This window comes from Somniosus microcephalus, chromosome 12, assembly GCF_052327205.1.
Source record: "Somniosus microcephalus isolate GS21.2 chromosome 12, FLI_Smic_1.0, whole genome shotgun sequence".
Taxonomy (NCBI): Eukaryota; Metazoa; Chordata; class Chondrichthyes; order Squaliformes; family Somniosidae; genus Somniosus; species Somniosus microcephalus.
This window is the reverse complement of record NC_140998.1, coordinates 26,536,194-26,558,002: the sequence shown is the minus strand read 5'-3', so window position 1 is coordinate 26,558,002 and position 21,809 is coordinate 26,536,194. Positions and strand designations below refer to the sequence as shown.

At 50.4% G+C, this 21,809-nt stretch overlaps 2 protein-coding genes across 3 annotated transcripts in view; one reads left to right on the top strand and one right to left on the bottom strand.

The window, feature by feature from the left end:
- The window catches only part of abcd4 (ATP-binding cassette, sub-family D (ALD), member 4), a 75,150-nt gene extending 67,231 nt beyond the window's left edge, over window positions 1–7,919 (top strand). Inside the window, exons 16-19 of the mRNA XM_086002701.1 lie at window positions 1,640–1,692; window positions 3,942–4,018; window positions 6,146–6,261; window positions 7,122–7,919. Of these exons, the coding sequence (XP_085858827.1) occupies window positions 1,640–1,692; window positions 3,942–4,018; window positions 6,146–6,261; window positions 7,122–7,193 (318 nt within the window). The 3' untranslated portion in view covers window positions 7,194–7,919. The remainder of the gene's footprint in view (window positions 1–1,639; window positions 1,693–3,941; window positions 4,019–6,145; window positions 6,262–7,121) is intronic.
- An 11,722-nt stretch (window positions 7,920–19,641) lies between these two features.
- LOC147109092 (acetyl-coenzyme A synthetase 2-like, mitochondrial) overlaps window positions 19,642–21,809 on the bottom strand; it is an 83,924-nt gene continuing 81,756 nt past the window's right edge. For both annotated transcript variants that reach the window (XM_086002700.1, XM_086002699.1), the window contains one exon: window positions 19,642–19,897. In XM_086002700.1, the coding sequence (XP_085858826.1) occupies window positions 19,824–19,897 (74 nt within the window). In that variant the 3' untranslated portion in view covers window positions 19,642–19,823. The remainder of the gene's footprint in view (window positions 19,898–21,809) is intronic.

The window sequence follows — 21,809 nt, the reverse complement described above, 5'->3', positions numbered from 1 at the left end:
ATATAGAATAATGGATACCTGGGAGTATGTTACAGGCTGGAATCTAATCGAAGGGTTCGGGGGGGGTTTATATATAGAATAATGGATACCCGGGAGTGAGTTACAGGCTGGAATCTAATCGAGGGGTTCGGATGGTTTATATATAGAAATAATGGATACCCGGGAGTGAGTTACAGGCTGGAATCTAATCGAGGGGTTGGGATGGTTTATATATAGAATAATGGATACCCGGGAGTGAGTTACAGGCTGGGATCTAATCGAGGGGTTCGGGTGGTTTATATGTAGAATAATAATGGATACCTGGGAGTGAGGTACAGGCTGGAATCTAACCGAGGGGTTCAGGTGGTTTATATATAAAATAATGGATGGCTACCTGGGAGTGAGTTACAGACTGGAATCTGTTCGGGGGGTTTATATATAGAATAATGGATACCTGGGAGTGTGTTACAGGCTGGAATCTAATCGAAGGGTTCGGGGGGTTTATATATAGAATAATGGATACCTGGGAGTGAGTTACAGGCTGGAATCTAATCGAGGGGTTCAGATGGTTTATATATAGAATAATGGATACCTGGGCGTGAGTTACAGGCTGGAATCTAATGGAAGGGTTCAGATGGTTTATACATAGAATAATGGATACCTGGGAGTGAGTTACAGGCTGGAATCTAATCGAGGAGTTCGGATGGTTTATATATAGCATAATGGATACCTGGGAGTGAGTTACAGGCTGGAATCTAATCGAGGGGTTCAGATGGTTTATATATAGAATAATGGATACCCGGGAGTGAGTTACAGGCTGGGATCTAATCGAAGGGTTCAGATGGTTTATATATAGAATAATGGATACCCGGGAGTGAGTTACAGGCTGGAATCTAATCAAGGGGTTCGGATGACATTTTACAGTGTATGTTTGGTTGGAGTTTTAACTGTCTTTCTATCTGTGTGTTTATCTATATGATATAATCTTTTGTGCTTATCTGACCATTGTGTCAAGAAATGCTTTGAGGTTTCTTCTTTCTCGTTGGTTTACTGAGTGTAGTCTCTGTGTTTTCTGCCTTCATAGAATGATACAGCACAGAAGGAAGCCATTCGGCCCATCGTGCCTGTGCCAGCTCCTTGAAAGAGCTGTCCATTTAGTCCCTTGTTCCTTCCCGACGACACTGTTCATAAAAATATATATAAAATGCAAGATGCTTAAACACACCACATTATTATGAAACATTTCATTGTTTGGTAAATGGGGCATTGCCACTCGGCCAGATCACTCACTGGACCCTTCGCCAGAAGGAATGAATCTGAGCAGGATTCTGTTACTGGCGAGAAGCCAGGCAGCGAGGAGCTGGGTAAAGCTGCAAAGGATCAGATGCAACGGGAGAAGCAAAGAAACGGTGATGGGCAATGGACCGGGGGCGAAGCACGGCCAGGTTGCTCACGTGCAACTGAGTGGATGTTCTTGGCGCCCTTGCTAGAGCTGCTGGATAACTGGCTCTCCTGGCTGCTGCTAAGTGGGACGTTCCAAGCTCGATACGGCCAAACGAATAGGCAAAAGCGCTGTAGTCCCTAACCCGTACCCACCTGGCCGACAGCAAGGAAGCTCGGGGAGTACGAAAGTGACTGATCAGGTTTTCCTTTCTTTAAGGTGTCACTCCTGAAGAGGACCGGAGGGCTGGATGAGAGGGTAGATTGGAACTGGTGAGGCTCACTCTCATTGCTTCAAGAGGCTTTGCTGTTGTCTTTCTGACTTGCAAGCTATAAATATCTATGTGCAGACTATCACTCACATTGGCAATGTCCACAGTTTTCATTCTCCCTGAAATAAGCAAGCATTCATGAATTGCGTTAGACATAAGGATACTGAAGGGCTCGAGAGGGGGCCTGTGGGTTATTTAAATTAGCTCTGGTCGCAGGATGAGTCAACACAATTGCATACCTCCTACAAGACTGGAGATTGGAAAAGTCTTCCTCCCACTTATAGATAGCCATCAGCAGTGGTAAACATTGTCAGCTGGATCCTTTATAAAGAGTAGGACACACATCTGGTGAGGATGGGGACTGAAGATTGTAGGGAGGAGGATGGGCACAGATCAAATGCGCTGCCCCAACTGCTCGCAGTCAGAGTGGGGAACATCTCCCAAGGGCTCTCGAGCACCTCTTGGGGTTAGTACCTCTCGGCTCCATGAGCATTTCTAGCACAGTTACCAGCTCCCTGCTGCTTCTGCTCCCCGGTGATTCCTGACTATCCATCCAAGCTCCCCTGATGGTTTCTCACTCCCTTCTCCAAATCCCTGATGGGTCCTAGCTGTTGGTCCCCTTTCCCTGATGAGTTCCGAGCTGCTGGTCAAACCTCCCTGGTGCCTCCTAGTTGCTGGTCCCAGCTCCTACCCCATTATTATCTGAACGGCAATAGATTGGGAAAAGGGGAAGTGCAACGAGACCTGGGTGTCTTGTGCACCAGTCGCTGAAGGTAAGCATGCAGGTGCAGCAGGTGGTTAAGAAGGCAAATGGTATGTTGGCTTTCATAGCGAGAGGATTCGAGTACAGGAGCAAGGATGTCTTGCTGCAGTTGTACAGGGCCTTGGTGAGACCACACCTTGAGTATTGTGTGCAATTTTGGTCGCCTTATCTGAGGAAGGGTGTTCTTGCCATGGAGGAAGTACAGCGAAGATTCACCAGACTGATACCTGGGATGGCAGGAATGACGTATGAAGAGAGATTGAGTCGATTAGGCTTACATTCGCTAGAGTTTAGAAGAATGAGAGGGGATCTCATTGAAACTTATAAAATTCTAACAGGACTAGACAGACTAGATGCAGGAAGGATGTTCCCGATGGCGGGGGAGTCTAGAACCAGGGGTCACAGTCTAAGGATAAGGGGTAAGCCATTTAGGACTGAGATGAGGAATTTCTTCACCCAGAGAGTGGTGAACTTGTGGAATTCTCTACCACAGAAGGCAGTTGAGGCCAATTCATTAAATATATTCAAGAAGGAGTTAGATATATTTCTTAAGGCTAAAGGGATCAAGGGATATGGGGAGAAAGCAGGGACAGGGTACTGAATTTGGATGATCAGCCATGATCTCATTAAATGGCGGAACAGGCTTGAGGGGCCGAATGGCCTACTCCAGCTCCTATCTTCTATGTTTCTATCTGAAGCTGTCATTCCATTCCAGGAGCGGCCTGTCCACCTCATGCTGAGGGCAGGAGCTCCTGATCTTGTGATGGTTTTTGTCAGATCAGCCTTCAAGGCGTTGACTGCCTATGGTTCCAAAGGTGCCAGGTACCCTCTAGCCTCTCGACCTAGTAGCCATTGTTCACATACAAACCTCGGGTTACGGTGAGTGTCAGCAAACTTTACACCAGCGAGTCATCACCGTGAATCATTTCCTCGCACTCACAGCAGATGTTACTGGGTAGCGACCAGCAGCAGGAATTCTGGCTTATTTTCCCCCTTCCTTGACCCAGGGTGCTGAGGCTAATTGTAGCAGCCCCACTATCATCCTGGCCGAGATCTGCTAACTCGGCATGAAGCTGGGGGTCGAGCCTGGTACCTTGCTGGTCTGTCAGTGAGATGTTTATTGGACAAACTTGCAGAGCCTTCGTATGAATGGCGACACTGTGGAACTGGGAAAAAGAAACCCGTGTAATGTTGCTGGTCAGAGTTGAACAGTGTGTGCTGTGCAATTTGAGGGATGTCCTGGAGTTTTTGCTCAATTACCTTTGAAGGACGGAGACATTTCACACAGGTTCATCACCTTAGAGGGTTTTAGCTGTGCTTGGAAGCTGAGTGAGGATTAGGTAGAATTTATGACTGGGTAGGTTGTACACGATGTCCTGGAAGAAATTTGGTCAAAACACCTTTGCTCCTATAATTCTTTCCTTCTATGGGGTGTAATAAAAGAACATTGCAGATCTGATTGGCCTGCTCGTGTTATTCCTCTCCAGGTATGATGCGTTGTCTCCGGGAGAAATGCAGAGGCTCTCCTTCGCTCGGCTCTTCTATCACCAGCCTAAATACGCAGGTTTGTGTTCTCTCCGCCCCCAGAAGCTGAATCCGTCTGTCCGTCCGTCGGTGGTATTCGATATCCAGACCGCAGGCCAGCCTTGGGCTGGAGACCCCTCGCCCCCACCCTGAAAGCTTGCGTCGACTGGCTTTGATCATGGTCCTTCGCACACTCCAAACCTCACAGTCCCAGAATGTTCCAGTGGGCCCAACGCCCCCCCCTTACCACTGCTGTAAAACAAATGGAGGGTGTAGCTAAGGTCTGAAGTTGCCAAAAGCAGTGCTCCGCGAAGAGGGATGCAGGGTGTCGAGGAGGAAGATGAGCTTACTGATCCTGAAGCTTTCATCGAGCCTGGTTGCAACAGTTAAGGAGGCCAAAGATGGGAGACGGCTTGAATGGCAGTGGGAGGGGGGAGTTAGTGGTGAGCCACAGGCAGTTCGGGATCACATTTGCAGACAGAATGGAAGCATTGGGCAATGTGGTCACCTAATCGTTGTTTGGTCTGCCACACGTAGAGGAGACAACACCATTGACGTAAGAAAACTACTAGGCACTTGGTCTAAGCGTTAAACAAAGCTTTAATCAACTGTTTTACAACATGGAGGTCTAGTTGTGTCCTTCACTAGTTCCTGTTAATGTCCTGCGCAAGCTGGGCCCGTGCCCGAGTATTTATACTCTCCCTGGACAGCGCCACCCGCAGGCCGCTCAGTATTATTTCATAAGTCTTTCTTTCATGAATGATTGATTAATGTCAACCCTGAACAGTGAGTACAGGACACAAGATTAGAAAGAATGGGTGGGGTCTGGAACATTGGAATTCTGTACAGTGAGACATAATGGAAAAGGTTTTGGTTCATTGAAATTTTGTGAAACGGGAATTGTTGCTGTCATAAGACGGCAACAATTCCCATTTCACACAATTTCAGTGAACCAAAACCTGTGATCGAAGATGCACAGTGATTACACACTTCCTTGAGCCAGATGTGGGACAAAGCTGGTTCTACACTGTGTCTGCAGTGTATTTCAATGAAGAAGTCACCATCGTGTTGTTCCCATTTTACACACCAATTTCAATTTTAATTTTATTTGTCACGTAACCAAATACAACAAGTGAAATCCAGTCAGTGAAATGCTTTTTTTCTTAACGAGCCGAGCGCACCAAGCAGCAAAGGACACTTAGCTGCCTGGTACGCACGGAGCCCGCAAGGACGGCAGCCATCTTCATCGGCGCCATCACAATAGGGTCCGCTCTCGCCTCGCTCCGCCTTTCCCGCACTCCTGCCCGACAATCTTCAGCCGCCGTGGTGACGCCTGCTTCTCCCTGGCTCTCCTTCCACTTATATCCTTCTCAATCTTTATCTTAAACCTTTCTTTGATGTGCTGTAAAAATTGAAGATCGTTCTCATAACCATTTCTTGAAGTGGTGGTACAGTGTCATTTTCAGTTCCTATTGCCTGGATTTCATCTGGTACAGTAATGGTCAGCTGCCTATGGGTGAATGAAAGCTTCACTTCTTCATTTTGCACACAGGAACCACAACCACTGTGGCCAATAACTTTGTTGTACAGATAAGATGGTAGTCCATATAACTGAAAGTTGTTGTCTACATATACGTACTGCAGCTCTGGATATCGCCCTAGGTCTTGTGGTAAACATTTTAAACTGTTGCTAGTTACAGAGAGTTCATTCAAGTTTGGAAGCATGCAAAGCTGTCGTACGGAGCTGTCGAAGTGCGATAGCCAGTGTAGACAGTGCTGGTCTGTGTCTCTTATGCTGTGGACTAGTGTTCACAAGGAATTTGGTTGAGAGAGCTTGCTACCACATGGAGTAGTTGAGGCAAATAACATAGAAGACTTGAAGGGGAAGCTAGATAAATACATGAGGGAGAAAGATATAGAAGGATACGCAGATAGGGTGAGATGAGGAGGGGTGGGAGGAGGCTCGTGTGGAGCATGAACACCGGCACGGACCAGTGGGGCCGAATGGCCTGTTTCTGGGCCGTGTAATTCTATGTAAATTCCATCATGGGTTGGATTGGAAAAAAGCTCCACAGATGAAAGGACAGCATATTCCAGCCCAGCTTCCCCTTCCAGACTTTGAATTAAACTCTGCAAGCTTCTGATTCCCGGACTTCTCTCTTCCCAGTATTAGATGAAGCTACAAGTGCACTGACGGAGGAGGCGGAAGGAGAGCTGTACCACACCTGTAAACAGCTGGGGATGACTGTCGTCAGTGTGGGGCACCGCAGCAGCTTGGAGAAGGTGGGAGGCAAACGAGGCTACTTCACTGTTAGACTCCCTCTCCTTTTTATTGAACTCTGTGGGGGGTGGAGAGGAGGAAGGAGGATTATGTAGTATTTCTGGGTCAGAATCGAAATGTTTGGGGGGAGGTTACCGTGGATATATATTAATAAAAATGCAGAGTGGGGAAGCTGGGTTGTTGGGCAGAAGGAGCCGCTGTTTCAGGGCTGAGCTCATTCAGCTCGAGCTCACAGTCCAGCTCAGTAGTTCCCCCATGTCGATTCGCCTTCTGCCCCCACCCTCCGCGATGACGTTACAGCTCTGTTTAAACTAAAATGTTCCTCCCCTCCCCAAGGATTAACAGGAAATGAGGGGGATTTCTTTACGGACTCGGTGAGTAAATGTACTGCTTGGTGTGACATTCGACCGTACAGACCAGGGACGTCTCGGGTTCAATCGCTGGTAGGTTCTGAGTTGGCTAATCCCAGCTGGTGGTTTGCCTCAGCACTCCCATTCTGTGGTGGTGGTGGTGGCGAGGACTGAGTATGCCGGGGGATTCTATCCAGTGACGCCTGTCGGAAGTACATGAGCAACTGGTGAATAAATTGTCTACCGGCCTTCATTGTCCAGAGACACACGTGACGTGTGGCTGCTTGGTACCAGGTTGGTGACCATTGGAGCACATGCCCCATCACGAGTTAGCAGCTTGAGGAGTTGGGGGAGATAACTTGGTGGGGGGGTGGGTAATATTTAAAGCGATGATTCTTTAATTTGTGATATCCTGGCAACACATGTTCTAAGATCAAGAAAATGATCCATTTATGCTTCATCGTGTAAGTTAATGTTTGCTTTTGTCTCTCTCTCTCTCTTTCCCTGGGCAGCATCATGACTCCGTGTTGATTCTATTTGGAGGCGGGAAATGGGAGCTGACTAAAATCCCGCAACGCGGGTGAAAGATTCTGGGGCTGTGCTCACACTCCGTCCACCTGCTGTTACACGCCCGCAGGCTGCAGTCCAAGAAATGGAACAATGGGATGGTCACCAATGTGGCCAGGCTGTTCAACTCTACCTCATGTTTCCCTCTCCTCATGTTTGTGATTTTCTTGAGGAAGGCTTTAAATATTTTGGCTACTTTTGATGACTTTAAGACAAAATAATGTACGGATGACTACAGAACAAGCGAGTGTGGCCGTGGGACATGGACACGACAACACGTCCAGGGTGTGTTCTGTAGCTTGAAAGGCAATATCGTGTGAATTTATAGTCTAATAACCAAGGCCAGTTTTTAGTATATCTGCTGGTAATGATTCTATCCAACTGCTGGAATTTGTTTTTTAAACCAATTATCACTTAATATTTTTTTAATGATAAAGCATTCTGATTGCTGTTAAGAACTTTTTTTAAACCATAGTTGGTTTCATTCTCTTCCCCCCCCTCCTCCTGTGCCATCTCCGCTAGGATTAGCCAACTGGACGCTGACCGGGGAATCGAACCTGGGACCTCGGGTCCGTACGGTTCAGTTACTCGTTGTCTTTATCCAACCAAACCATGGGGGGGGGGGGGAAGGAAACTACTTTTGAGTATTTTACTGAAATACGCAGAGAATACAAAAGGCTCCATTGACACCTGTTCATAGGCACACAAATCTCCATCAACTCTTTTATTTAAAAAAAAAAGAATTTTCTCCTGAATGCGGCTGGGTAACATTTAAATCATTGCAGCATCGACGAGACCAGATGGAGCTATTTCGGTGTGTTAGTGAGCCAGATGGAGCGTCCTCTACAACTGAGCATCGTGGGCCACAGCCTGTGATGTCACCCAGATACCAAAGGTCTTCCATTGCATTTCTCTGCATTCTGGGTTTATTGCTGTCCATTACAGAGTCGCCATTGTGGTGTCTCAGAGGGCAGCACGGTGGCATAGTGGTTAGCACTGTTGCCTCACAGCGCCAGAGACCCGGGTTCGAATCCAGCCTCAGGCGACTGTGTGGAGTTTGCACATTCTCCCCGTGTTTGCGTGGGTTTTCTCCGGGTGCTCCAGTTTCCTCCCACAGTCCAAAGATGTGCGGGTTAGGATGATTGGCTATGATAAATTGACCCTTAGTGTTAGGGGGATTAAATAGGTGGGGTTACAGGGATAGGGTGGGATATGTGTTGGGGTTACGGGGATCGGGTGGGATATGTGTCGGTGCAGGCTCGATGGGCCGAAATGGCCTCTATCTGCACTGTGGGGTTTCTGTGTGATTATATAACTGGGAGCAATGGCTTCGTTAAACCACAGCACTGTTGAGGACATAACTCACAGTCTGGACAAGGGCACATGCCATGTTTTATCTGTAACTCCATGAGTGGGGGTGGAGTGGGGAAATGTTATGCCAATCCAAGTGGCTTAAATTAAGAAATAACAACAGAAAATGCTGGAAACACTCAGCAGGCCAGGCAGCATCCGTAGAGAGAGAAACAGAGTTAACGTTTCAGGTCTGTGACCCTTCGTCAGAACTGGAAAAAGTTAGGGATGTAACAGGTTTTAAGCAAGTGCAGAGGAAGGGGGAGGGGAGGAAGGAACAAAAGGGACGGTCTGTGTTAGGGTGGAAGGTAGGAGAGATTAAATGTTGCAGATGAGGATGGCAGAATCATCAACAGCTGCCGCCTGACAAAATGGTGACGGGTTATAGTCTAAAATTGTTGAACTCGATGTTGAGTCCAGAAGGCTGTAAAGTGCCTAATCGAAAGATGAGGTGCTGTTCCTCGAGCCTAAATTAAGGCCCACTGAACGATCCCACGTGCAAAAGAGATGAGCTGTGAGGAAAGATTGGAGAAACGCAAGCTCTACATTCTGCAGAGCTCGAGGGACCTCCTCGAGGTACATAAAGTATTAATGGGTATAGATAAAGTGAGCCCACAATATTACCTCCAGCTAAGTCAGGCCACTGGGATCAGAAGACAGAAATTTGAAGTAAATTTAAAACAGATCTCAGTAAAGATGTCTTTATTGAATGAGTGATAAGCCTTTGTAATGTAGTGGAATGAAAGATGTATGGGGCATTCAAAGAGATGCAGGGTGCTAGAGGGACAGGTATCAATGGGCCAAATGGCTTTTCCCCATCCTTGACTCTTCCGAATGCGCTGGCCAGAGTAATAAGAAGCAGTTGAAAAAAGATAGCTATGAATCGCGAGAAAGTAATGATTGAATTGAAATGCAATATGTAGATGGACTTTATTGTGGGCTACCAGGCAATATTTCATGCCTATAAAGTAATGATGTTTAATGAAAGAATGCCTCCAAATTATGTTTGCTGAATATTTGAGCTTCTCAAGGTGAGGCGAGTCTTTGTTTGATAATGAAGCAGTTTTTCTGCTTTTCCTCCACAGTAACAGCAAAAGCTCTGATTAAATGTAGAGTAAAGGCCCCTCTGCTCTGTGCCAATGATATGCCCTGACCCCACCCCACCCCCCCCCCCCCAGCAACTTCAGAACGACACATCCTGCACTGTCACTGACATTCCTGTATCCCCTATCAGTTACTCTGACTTTAATGTCTAATTTTGTGAAGGTTTTTCTGAAGTGTAACTCTGATTTCTGAATTTATTGTGAGTTGTACAGGTGTTACAAATAATGGGGAAGCAGTGGATTGGACAGGCCACTCAGAACTGCTGCTCACGAGCTTCCCCAGTGGGTGGTGAGACCACCATATAGAAGAGCATGATAGCAAAATACTGCAGATGTTGGAAATCCGAAATAACAACAGAAAATGCTGGAAAAACTCAGCAGGTCAGGCAACATCCGTGGAGACAAATTTGAGTTGACGTTTCGGGACTCAAATTTCTCTCCACGGATGTTGCCTGACCTGCTGAGTTTTTCCAGCATTTTCTGTTGATATATAGAAGAGCATGGCTGCAGCTTCCGAGCTTTAAGCTATGCAGAGTTAACCCGATCCCAGCTGGGGATGAGCTACAATTGGGTACAGTGTCCCTGGGCTAACGGCGGGGGGTGGGTGGGGGGGGAGGAAAAAACCAGCCGGAGTTCTTGTTCCTGACTCCTGTCCGGTGAGCAGTACTTGTTCCTGACTCCTGTCCGGTGAGCAGTACTTGTTCCTGACTCCTGTCTGGTGAGCAGTACTTGTTCCTGACTCCTGTCCGGTGAGCAGTCCTTGTTCCTGACTCCTGTCCGGTGAGCAGTACTTGTTCCTGACTCCTGTCGGGTGAGCAGTACTTGTTCCTGACTCCTGTCCGGTGAGCAGTCCTTGTTCCTGACTCCTGCCCGGTGAGCAGTCCTTGTTCCTGACTCCTGTCCGGTGAGCAGTACTTGTTCCTGACTCCTGTCTGGTGAGCAGTACTTGTTCCTGACTCCTGTCCGGTGAGCAGTACTTGTTCCTGACTCCTGTCTGGTGAGCAGTACTTGTTCCTGACTCCTGTCCGGTGAGCAGTACTTGTTCCTGACTCCTGTCCGGTGAGCAGTACTTGTTCCTGACTCCTGTCCGGTGAGCAGTACTTGTTCCTGACTCCTGTCCGGCGAGCAGTACTTGTTCCTGACTCCTGTCCGGCGAGCAGTACTTGTTCCTGACTCCTGTCCGGCGAGCAGTACTTGTTCCCGACTCCTGTCCGGCGAGCAGTACTTGTTCCCGACTCCTGTCCGGCGAGCAGTACTTGTTCCCGACTCCTGTCCGGCGAGCAGTACTTGTTCCTGACTCCTGTCCGGCGAGCAGTACTTGTTCCTGACTCCTGTCCGGCGAGCAGTACTTGTTCCTGACTCCTGTCCGGCGAGCAGTACTTGTTCCTGACTCCTGTCCGGCGAGCAGTACTTGTTCCTGACTCCTGTCCGGCGAGCAGTACTTGTTCCTGACTCCTGTCCGGCGAGCAGTACTTGTTCCCGACTCCTGTCCGGCGAGCAGTACTTGTTCCCGGCTCCTGTCCGGCGAGCAGTACTTGTTCCCGACTCCTGTCCGGCGAGCAGTACTTGTTCCCGACTCCTGTCCGGTGAGCAGTACTTGTTCCCGACTCCTGTCCGGTGAGCAGTACTTGTTCCCGACTCCTGTCCGGTGAGCAGTACTTGTTCCTGACTCCTGTCCGGTGAGCAGTACTTGTTCCTGACTCCTGTCCGGTGAGCAGTACTTGTTCCTGACTCCTGTCCGGTGAGCAGTACTTGTTCCTGACTCCTGTCCGGTGAGCAGTACTTGTTCCTGACTCCTGTCCGGCGAGCAGTACTTGTTCCTGACTCCTGTCCGGCGAGCAGTACTTGTTCCCGACTCCTGTCCGGCGAGCAGTACTTGTTCCCGACTCCTGTCCGGCGAGCAGTACTTGTTCCCGACTCCTGTCCGGCGAGCAGTACTTGTTCCCGACTCCTGTCCGGCGAGCAGTACTTGTTCCTGACTCCTGTCCGGCGAGCAGTACTTGTTCCTGACTCCTGTCCGGCGAGCAGTACTTGTTCCTGACTCCTGTCCGGCGAGCAGTACTTGTTCCTGACTCCTGTCCGGCGAGCAGTACTTGTTCCTGACTCCTGTCCGGCGAGCAGTACTTGTTCCTGACTCCTGTCCGGTGAGCAGTGTGATGAAATATTCCATTCATCACTGCCTGTGACTGTGGTTGGTTTCAGGTTTCTCCTCACCATTGTATTGTGTATTGGAATGTATGGAATGTGTTGTGTGTAGGGCACCGCCCATACCTGGCCTCTATGTAAGCCAGCTCAGTCTGGCCTCACAGCCAGTACTGCAGACCTCCAGGGAAGATATCTCTCTCCACTGCGTGTGATCTTCTAAGTTAATAAAAGCCTTGTTTTGTTTCGCTAACATCTAGTCTCGGGATTATTGAGGCACATCAATTTTATTAACTTATTTTTCAACACAATGGATCAACTCCTGAAACCCGAACGTTTGGATTTGGATCAGCATGCTCCGGACGCATCAGCACGCTTCGGACACTGGTTTGTGTGTATGGAATTCTTCCTGGACAATTCCGCAGCCGTCAAAGACGCTACGGACGCTGCGAGTATGAAACTTGGAATTCTGCGGAATTGGGTAAGCCACCGGGTTTACCCCCTCATCCAAGACGCCGACACGTACCTGGCCGCCTGCGACATCTTAAAGGCGCATTACCAGCAGCCTACGAATGAGGTGTATGCTAGGCATCTGCTCGCCACTCGCGCACAGCGACCTGGGGAATCGGTGGAGGAGTTCCTAGGCACCCTGAAAATGCTTGGCAAAGACTGCAAGTGCCGAGATGTAAAAGCCGCAGTGTACACCGACGAGCTTGTTCGCGATGCCTTTATCACAGGCCTCAGCTCCACTTACATCCGGCAAAGACTGCTGGAAAAAACAGGATTGGACCTGAAACAGGCTGCTGACACCGCGCGATCCCTGGATGTGGCCCAGAGAAACTCGGGCGCCTACTCTTCAGCCCGCGCCGTCCACGCCGCCACGTGTGCACCAAGGGCGCCGCCATCTTGGAAGGCATCTTCCCCGCCCGGCAGCCCGACACCGTTGGGGCCCCGCTCTCCCCCCAGAAGCCCTACGACAGCCGCGACGCGTCGGGGACCCAACTGCTACTTCTGCGGGCAGCCAAAGCACACCAGAAACCTGTGCCCGGCGAAAGGCACCACCTGCTTTAAGTGCGGTAAGAAGGGGCACTTTGGGAATGTGTGCAGAGGGAACCCCGCTGGAAAACCAAAACCCGCCACCGCCGCGTGTGCGCCGTGGGAGCGGCCATCTTGGACGCCATCTTGCCCGACCTCGTGGGGTCCGCCATCTTGTGAGCAGACAGCGCGGACGCCATCTTGTCTCGATCAGGGCCCTACAGTGGCATCGGTCACAGTGGACCAGACCAGGCCCCACCCGCTATCCAAATCAATGGTGGACATCGAGGTAAACGGGTGCGGGGTTAAATGTTTAATTGACAGTGGAAGCACGGAGAGTTTTATCCACCCGGAACTGGCACGACAACTCTCCCTAAAGGTGGTCCCTACTCGGGGTACCATCTCTATGGCTGATAAAACCCAGACATCGACCATTCTGGGTTACTGCACGGTACAATTGTCCGTTAACGGGACTGTATATGATAATTTTAAAGTATTAATCATGAAGAATCTATGCGCGAGCGTGATCTTGGGCCTGGATTTCCAGTGCAACCACCAAAGCATCACGCTCAAGTACGGTGGGCCCCAGCCGCCCCTCACAGTGTGCGGCCTGGCTACCCTGAAGGTAAAGCCGCCTTCGCTATTCGCGAACCTTACCCCTAACTGCCGGCCAATAGCGACCAAAAGCAGGAGGTACAGCTGGGAGGACAGGCGGTTTATCGCAACCGAGGTAGACAGGCTCCTGAAAGAGCGCATTATTGAATGCAGCAATAGCCCGTGGCGCGCCCAAGTGGTGGTGGTAAGGGGTAGCGAGAAGAAACGGATGGTGATCGACTATAGCCAAACGATCAACAGGTACACCCAACTAGACGCCTACCCGCTACCCCGCATATCAGAAATGGTGAACCAAATCGCCCAATACCGGGTGTTCTCCACCATCGACCTCAAGTCAGCGTACCACCAGCTCCCTATCAGACCAGAGGACCGCCCGTACACCGCCTTCGAGGCGAACGGACGCCTCTACCAATTCCTCAGAGTCCCCTTTGGGGTGACGAATGGGGTCTCGGTCTTCCAGAGGGAGATGGACCGCATGGTCGATGACCACCACTTGCAGGCAACCTTCCCCTACCTCGACAACGTCACCATCTGCGGTCACAACCAGCAGGATCACGACTCGAACCTCGAGAGGTTCCTGAAAACCGCACAAAAACTCAACCTCACCTACAATGAGGACAAGTGCGTTTTCAACACCACGCGCCTCTGCATACTAGGCAGCGTGGTGGAGAATGGGGAAATCGGACCAGACCCCGACCGATTGCGCCCCCTACGGGAGCTGCCCCTGCCCAACACTCCCAAAGCCCTGAAAAGGTGCCTGGGGTTATTTTCTTATTATTCCCAATGGGTCCCCAACTACTCCGACAAAGCCCGCCCCCTCTTGAAAGCATCCTCTTTTCCGCTCTCTGCTGAGGCCCACGCCGCCTTCAAAAGCATTAAGCAGGATATTGAGCGGGCCACGCTACAGGCAGTGGACGAGAACACTCCATTCCAAGTGGAAAGTGATGCGTCTGACTTTGCCTTGGCGGCCACCCTCAACCAGGCGGGGCGGCCCGTAGCTTTCTTCTCGAGGACCCTCCAAGGGCCCGAGATCAGACACTCCTCCGTGGAAAAGGAGGCCCAAGCCATCGTGGAGGCAGTGCGCCACTGGCGCCACTACCTAGCCAGCAAACGCTTCACCCTACTTACCGACCAGCGGTCGGTAGCGTTTATGTTCAATAATAAACAGAGGGGGAAGATCAAAAATGATAAGATTCTTAGGTGGCGGATCGAGCTCTCCACCTTCGAGTATGACATCATTTACCGGCCAGGGGCCCTTAACGAATCCCCAGATGCCCTCTCACGAGGGATGTGTGCCAGCGCCACCGGGGATCGGCTACAGACCCTCCACAACGACCTCTGCCACCCAGGGGTCACGCGGCTGTTCCACTTCATAAAGTCCCGCAACTTGCCCTACTCGATTGAGGAAGTTCGGTCTCTGACCAGGAACTGCCGCACTTGCGCTGAGTGCAAGCCTTGGTTCTACCACCCTGATAGAGCCCACTTAATCAAAGCTACACGGCCCTTTGAGCGGCTCAGCTTAGATTTCAAGGGCCCCCTCCCGTCCGTCGACCGCAATGTTTACTTCCTGAACATTGTGGATGAATACTCCCGGTTCCCATTCGCCTTCCCCTGCCCAGACATGACCAGCGCCACGGTCATTAAATGCCTCAACAGCCTGTTCTGCCTGTTCGGTATGCCGAGCTACATCCACACGGATAGGGGGGCGTCCTTCATGAGTGAAGAGCTACGCCAGTACATGCTGTCCAGGGGTATCGCCACGAGCCGTACCACCAGCTACATCCCCCGGGGTAACGGTCAAGTGGAGCGAGAGAACGGGACAGTATGGAAAGCAGTCACTCTAGCTCTAAGGACCAAGGGCGTCCCTATCTCCCGCTGGCAGGAAGTCCTCTCAGATGTGCTCCATTCGATACGGTCGCTATTGTGTACTGCCACTAATGCCACGCCTCATGAACGAATGTTTAGCTTCCCCCGGAAATCCACCTCAGGCGTATCCATGCTGTCATGGCTCTCCACCCCGGGTCCGGTATTCGTGCGAAGGCATGTGAGGGGCCATAAGACGGACCCTCTCGTGGAGCCAGTGCACCTACTCCATGCCAACCCCCAATACGCGTATGTCCGGCACGCCGACGGAAGGGAGGACACCGTGTCAATAAAAGACGTCGCCCCAGCCGGTAACGACGACAACTACGGCAATAGCAGCAACAACGACCACAGCAACTCTTACCCACCCACTACTCTTTCATCACCCCCGGAAGAACATCGACCAACGGCACCCCCACCAACTACCCCTTCAACAACCCTGGCGGCACCCCCGGCAGAGACCCAGGAGGCCACCGGGGACACCCGCGACACCACAACAGCCACGTCGGTCGCAGAGGACTACCAAACCCCCGAACAGACTAAATCTATAGAAGGGGTGAATGTGATGAAATATTCCATTCATCACTGCCTGTGACTGTGGTTGGTTTCAGGTTTCTCCTCACCATTGTATTGTGTATTGGAATGTATGGAATGTGTTGTGTGTAGGGCTCCGCCCATACCTGGCCTCTATGTAAGCCAGCTCAGTCTGGCCTCACAGCCAGTACTGCAGACCTCCAGGGAAGATATCTCTCTCCACTGCGTGTGATCTTCTAAGTTAACAAAAGCCTTGTTTTGTTTCGCTAACATCGAGTCTCGGGATTATTGAGGCACATCAAGCAGTACTTGTTCCTGACTCCTGTCCGGCGAGCAGTACTTGTCCCTGACTCCGGTCCGGCGAGCAGTACTTGTCCCTGACTCCGGTCCGGCGAGCAGTACTTGTCCCTGACTCCGGTCCGGCGAGCAGTACTTGTCCCTGACTCCGGTCCGGCGAGCAGTACTTGTCCCTGACTCCGGTCCGGCGAGCAGTACTTGTCCCTGACTCCGGTCCGGCGAGCAGTACTTGTTCCTGACCCCGGTCCGGCGAGCAGTACTTGTCCCTGACTCCGGTCCGGCGAGCAGTACTTGTCCCTGACTCCGGTCCGGCGAGCAGTACTTGTCCCTGACCCCGGTCCGGCGAGCAGTACTTGTCCCTGACCCCGGTCCGGCGAGCAGTACTTGTCCCTGACCCCGGTCCGGCGAGCAGTACTTGTCCCTGACCCCGGTCCGGCGAGCAGTACTTGTTCCTGACCCCGGTCCGGCGAGCAGTACTTGTTCCTGACCCCGGTCCGGCGAGCAGTACTTGTTCCTGACCCCGGTCCGGCGAGCAGTACTTGTTCCTGACCCCGGTCCGGCGAGCAGTACTTGTTCCTGACCCCGGTCCGGCGAGCAGTACTTGTTCCTGACCCCGGTCCGGCGAGCAGTACTTGTTCCTGACCCCGGTCCGGCGAGCAGTACTTGTTCCTGACCCCGGTCCGGCGAGCAGTACTTGTTCCTGACTCCTCTCCGGCGAGCAGTACTTGTTCCTGACCCCGGTCCGGCGAGCAGTACTTGTTCCTGACCCCTCTCCGGCGAGCAGTACTTGTTCCTGACCCCGGTCCGGCGAGCAGTACTTGTTCCTGACTCCGGTCCGGCGAGCTGTACTTGTTCCTGACTCCGGTCCGGCGAGCAGTACTTGTTCCTGACTCCTCTCCGGCGAGCAGTACTTGTTCCTGACTCCTCTCCGGCGAGCAGTACTTGTTCCTGACTCCTCTCCGGCGAGCAGTACTTGTTCCTGACTCCGGTCCGGCGAGCAGTACTTGTTCCTGACTCCTCTCCAGTGACCTGCGCAGGAAAATGTGTTAGTGCGGATCTCGGATTAGGATTGAATCGGGCATGGCTGCGATCTCACCACAGTTGACCGCTCTGCCAACACTCACAGTCCAGGCTCACGCCTAAAGAATGGCCACTTGGCAGAGGTACTGGAGGGTGACCCTTGGTTGAGTCACCAGCTTCAGGAGGGAAGAGGTAAGGGAGGGGACCTGGAGTAAATTAAAAGAGGTTGCTGGCATTCTGATTGCAACTCCAGGGAGACACTACATCATGGCATTCCCTAATGTCTATCAAAATACCTGTCACTGAATCTCCTAATCATGTTAAACACTATAAATAATTTAAAAGATCATTTAAAAAAATCCACAGTATCAGCCTTGTTCTGTGTCTTATTGAAGATTTTATCTTTTGTGTCTTTTATAAAGTTCCACATGAAAGACTTTTAATTAAACTATGGGAATCCTGGTTAAGAAGTTGGTTAAAATATAGGAAATAGAGAGCAAAATCTGGGAACAAATAGCTCACTGTGGAGCTCATATTTATGCTCTCGGTATGGGGACCAAGCGGCCCAACACTCCACCACATGGTCGAGGCGAGTTCTGGTTTGAAAGGAAACCCCACTCCGGAACTGTGCTGGCACCAAATCCCAGAGGCACCGGGTCTCACTCGCTCACCCACCCACCCACTCACTCTCAGCTCCACAGTTACAACCAGCTGCTGAGAGCAGGAAACATAATAGAAAGTTGTAATGCGTGGGGGTGGGAATGACCCTGTTGCTGGGGGGGGGTGGGAACAGAATGACCCCGTCGCTGGGGTGGGGGGGGGGGGTGACCCCGTCGTGGGGGTGGGAACAGAGTGACCCCCATCGCGGGGGTGGGGGGGAGTGACCCCGTCGCTGGGGGGGGGGGGGGTGACCACGTTGCTGGGGTTGGGGGGGAACAGAGTGACCCTGTCGTTGGGGTGGGGGGGAGTGACCCCTTCGCTGGGGGGTGGGAACAGAGCGATCCCGTTGCTGGGGGGGCGGGGGGGGAGCCAACAGAGTGACCCCGTCACTGGGGTGGGGGTGGGAACAGAGTGATCCCATCGCTGGGTGGGGCATTGCTGTGGGTTTAATCAAGCTGAGAGAAATCATCCACAAAACAAGTTGGTTTAAGAAACCCTGTTTTATTTACAGTAGAAACAGTTCTCTTCAGTTCACCGATATTCAGGGAGAGGTTTGATACTTGTGTCCAGTAGAAACTTTGTAATGGATTAATAAATTTAGCCAACATTCAAGGCGCTGTGTGCTAGAAATAAGGCCTAAGGTCTCACTGAGGCAGTCACTGCAGTGCTTGCCCTTCACATTTCCATTGGTGCCAATTATTTTTCGGCCACTTTATAAATGCTGTATTTTTTTAAGTAAATATTATGGCTGCAGTTCTGTACGAGCTACATGCCGGGATAGCCGAACTGCAGGGTGAGACAAAGGGAGCTGGGTCTGTGCTTTTATAATCTGGGTGTTCAGGTTTAAGCTGTTGCTCAACATTCAGTCAGCGAAGTTTTCGTGATTTTTAATTGTGACACGCATCTCCTTTAACTTTCTATTTTGGAAAAAATAATCTTGTAGAAAAATACAGTTTGGAGGGCGGTGTTGAGATTCATGGGGAATACTGAAGTGCTAAACAAGTCCCTTTCTCTCAAGTACACAAGAGTTGGCCAGAGGGCCCACTTCCCCAAATTTAGCCCAAAGTCCTCCCCAATATCTTCCAACCGCGAAGCAGCTGACCTCCACGATGGACAACTCGCACACAATTACTTAACGGACAATGTGTGAGCTCACCACACGGACTGCAGCGGCTCAAGAAGGCAGCTCACCACCACCTTCTCAAGGGCATGATGTGGAGATGCCGGTGTTGGACTGGGGTGGACAAATGTAGGAACTCTCACAACACCAGGTTATAGTCCAACAGCTTTATTTGAAATCACAGGCTTTCGGAGCGCTGCAGGTGAAGACTTCACCTGACGAAGGAGCAGCGCTCCGAAAGCTTGTGATTTCAAATAAAGCTGTTGGACTATAACCTGGTGTTGTGTGACTTCTCACATTTCTCAAGGGCAATTAGGGATGGGCAATAAATACTGGCCTTGCTAGCAATGCCCACATCACATAAAAACAAATAAATTTTTAATTTTTTTTTAAAATAGTGTGGGCCCAGGTACTGCCCACGGCCGAGCACAATGCATTGTCATGGTAACATGCTGGGCCTCAGCAATTCACGCTTCTGAGCACTTGGAACAGCCTGAGCCATCACACCTTTCCCCAGTTCTTTCTTTCTGCTGTCTCTCTTTGATCCGTGGGTGTGGGGTGTCCACAGCTACCTCTCCGATGTGGCCGTTCTTCGCACATGAGCCGTGATGGAGAGTGCTGCAGGTTGATTAATTGCTTAGGCGTCGTACAAAGAAATAGAGCGTCGTTCACGATTTCAGAACCCAGCACTGATGGTTGATAAGAACGAGAAGTCATTTTATCGTAATGTGTTGAGTTTGAATTTAATTTTATAAAAATAAAACCAGTCTCTCCTTTATTTAAAACCCGGCATGTCGTCTCCCGGTTAATTTTTAGCTTCCTTTTCCAGGATCATCTTGTGCCCAGCAACAATTTCCTGCACAGCCGTGTGATCATCAAGGGTGGTGAGGTCACCCAGCTCATCGGCTTTATTCTCCACAATCTTCCTCAGGACACGGCGCATTATCTTCCCCGAGCGGGTTTTGGGAAGTCTCTTCACAACCTGCAATACAGGAAGGATTCAAGTTTAGTGTTTCTCAGTGTGTGGACCCCACCGGTGATGTACATGTGAGATTGGTACAGGGCAGCGTGAGATTGGGGCAGTGTGAGATTGGTACAGGGCAATGAGAGATTGGTACGGGGCAATGAGAGATTGGTACGGGGCAGCGTGAGATTGGTACGGGGCAATGAGAGATTGGTACGGGGCAGCGTGAGATTGGTACAGGGCAACGTGAGATTGGTACAGGGCAGTGTGAGATTGGTACAGGTAAACTCTGGCTCAACAGAAACCGTGTACACGAGGGAAATCCAAAATTAGAAACCGAAAAGGTAAGTTTGTGAATTTTGTATCGGATTTAGTCTGATAACGTTCCTTTGAAATGCTTTGAGATGTTTTACGATGTTAAAGACGCCATACAACTGAAAGTTGTTGTTTTGGTTCGAGACCCTTTGAAACATTGACCCTTTTCTCTTTTCAGGCGCTGCCTTACCTGCTGTACACTTCCAACATTTACTGCTACTGAGAAAGACATGCTGATTGGGGTAGACGAAATGGGAGGAGACTCATGTGGAGCAGAAACATCAGCGCAGAGTGGCCGGACTGAATGGCCTGTTTCTGTGCTGTATATGCTATGTAATTCTATGTACTTCACTTAGACTGCTTCCATTCTCATAGGTCTCCCTGTTAATGGAGAACTGAACTGATTTGGTCATTTCATTACTTTCAAAATATTGGGGGGAATTAACTGCTGAATTGTATGTCCATGCTGGAGGGTTTGACTATTCCACCCCTGCCCACCTGACAGACTATGCTTCCCCTGGCAGTTACTTCACTGACTGAGAGTTAGTGGGCAACCTGTTTCCAGGTTTTTCCCATGCCTGGGCAATGTTTACCCTCACCCGTGGATTTGTTCCCTTACTGCTCTTCTCCCGGGAATAAGGCTACGGTTCCATGGGCACCAGCAGCTCTCCTATTTGCCGCCCAAGTAGCCTTTCTTCATGTTTAAACCTAGGTGGTGAGGGCCAGGTAGATATTTGACTGTCAGGATATCACAGGTCCACTCAATCTGTCCTCGCCTGACAGTCACGCACCCACTCACCTTCCAGCTTAGGTCACTGGGCAGAAATTTAGAATGTGAACCTCTCACCAATTTAATAAATTATAGCACACCTTTCACGACCTCAGGATGTCCCAGAGCACTTCACAGCCAATTAAGTACATTTGAAGTGCAGTCACTGGTGTAATGTCAGAAATACGGCACCCAATTTGCACACAGCAAGGACACACAAACAACAATGTTTTAGATGTTGGTTGGGGAATAAATGTTGGCCAGGACACCAGGAAGAATTCCCCAGCTCTTCTTTGAATAGTGCCATGGGATCTTTTAAGATCAACCTGAGAAGGCAGGCAGGGCCTCAGTTTAACGTCTCATCTGACAGCCAGTATCGCCGACAGTGCAGCACTCCCTCAGTACTGCACTGGAGTTTCAGCCTAGATTATGTGCTCAAGTCTCTGGAGTGGGACTTGAACCCACAACCTTCAGACTCAGAGCGTGAGTGCTACCCACTGAGTCACGGCCGACACCCATATTTGTCCTCTGAACGGAGACGATAATGGGAATTTTATTGCCTTCAGTGCTGCTACTGTTGAGATTAGATAAGGATGCAGTGACCTTGCTCTATGTGGTTCTGTTCTACGCCACACGATATATTTACTCACTGAAATATTTAAGGACTTTATAATGGTCCCCTTAAGATGTGCGCTAAGAGTTGTATGTGACTCACCAAAGGCAATTGGTCATCTGTTTTTACATCCATCCCTCTGCAGGATCCCTTAAAGACTTCACTCACTGCTTGCCCTTGTGATATGGCCAGGATTGAGAACTCTACCTGTAGGGGACAGAGGCACTAACCTG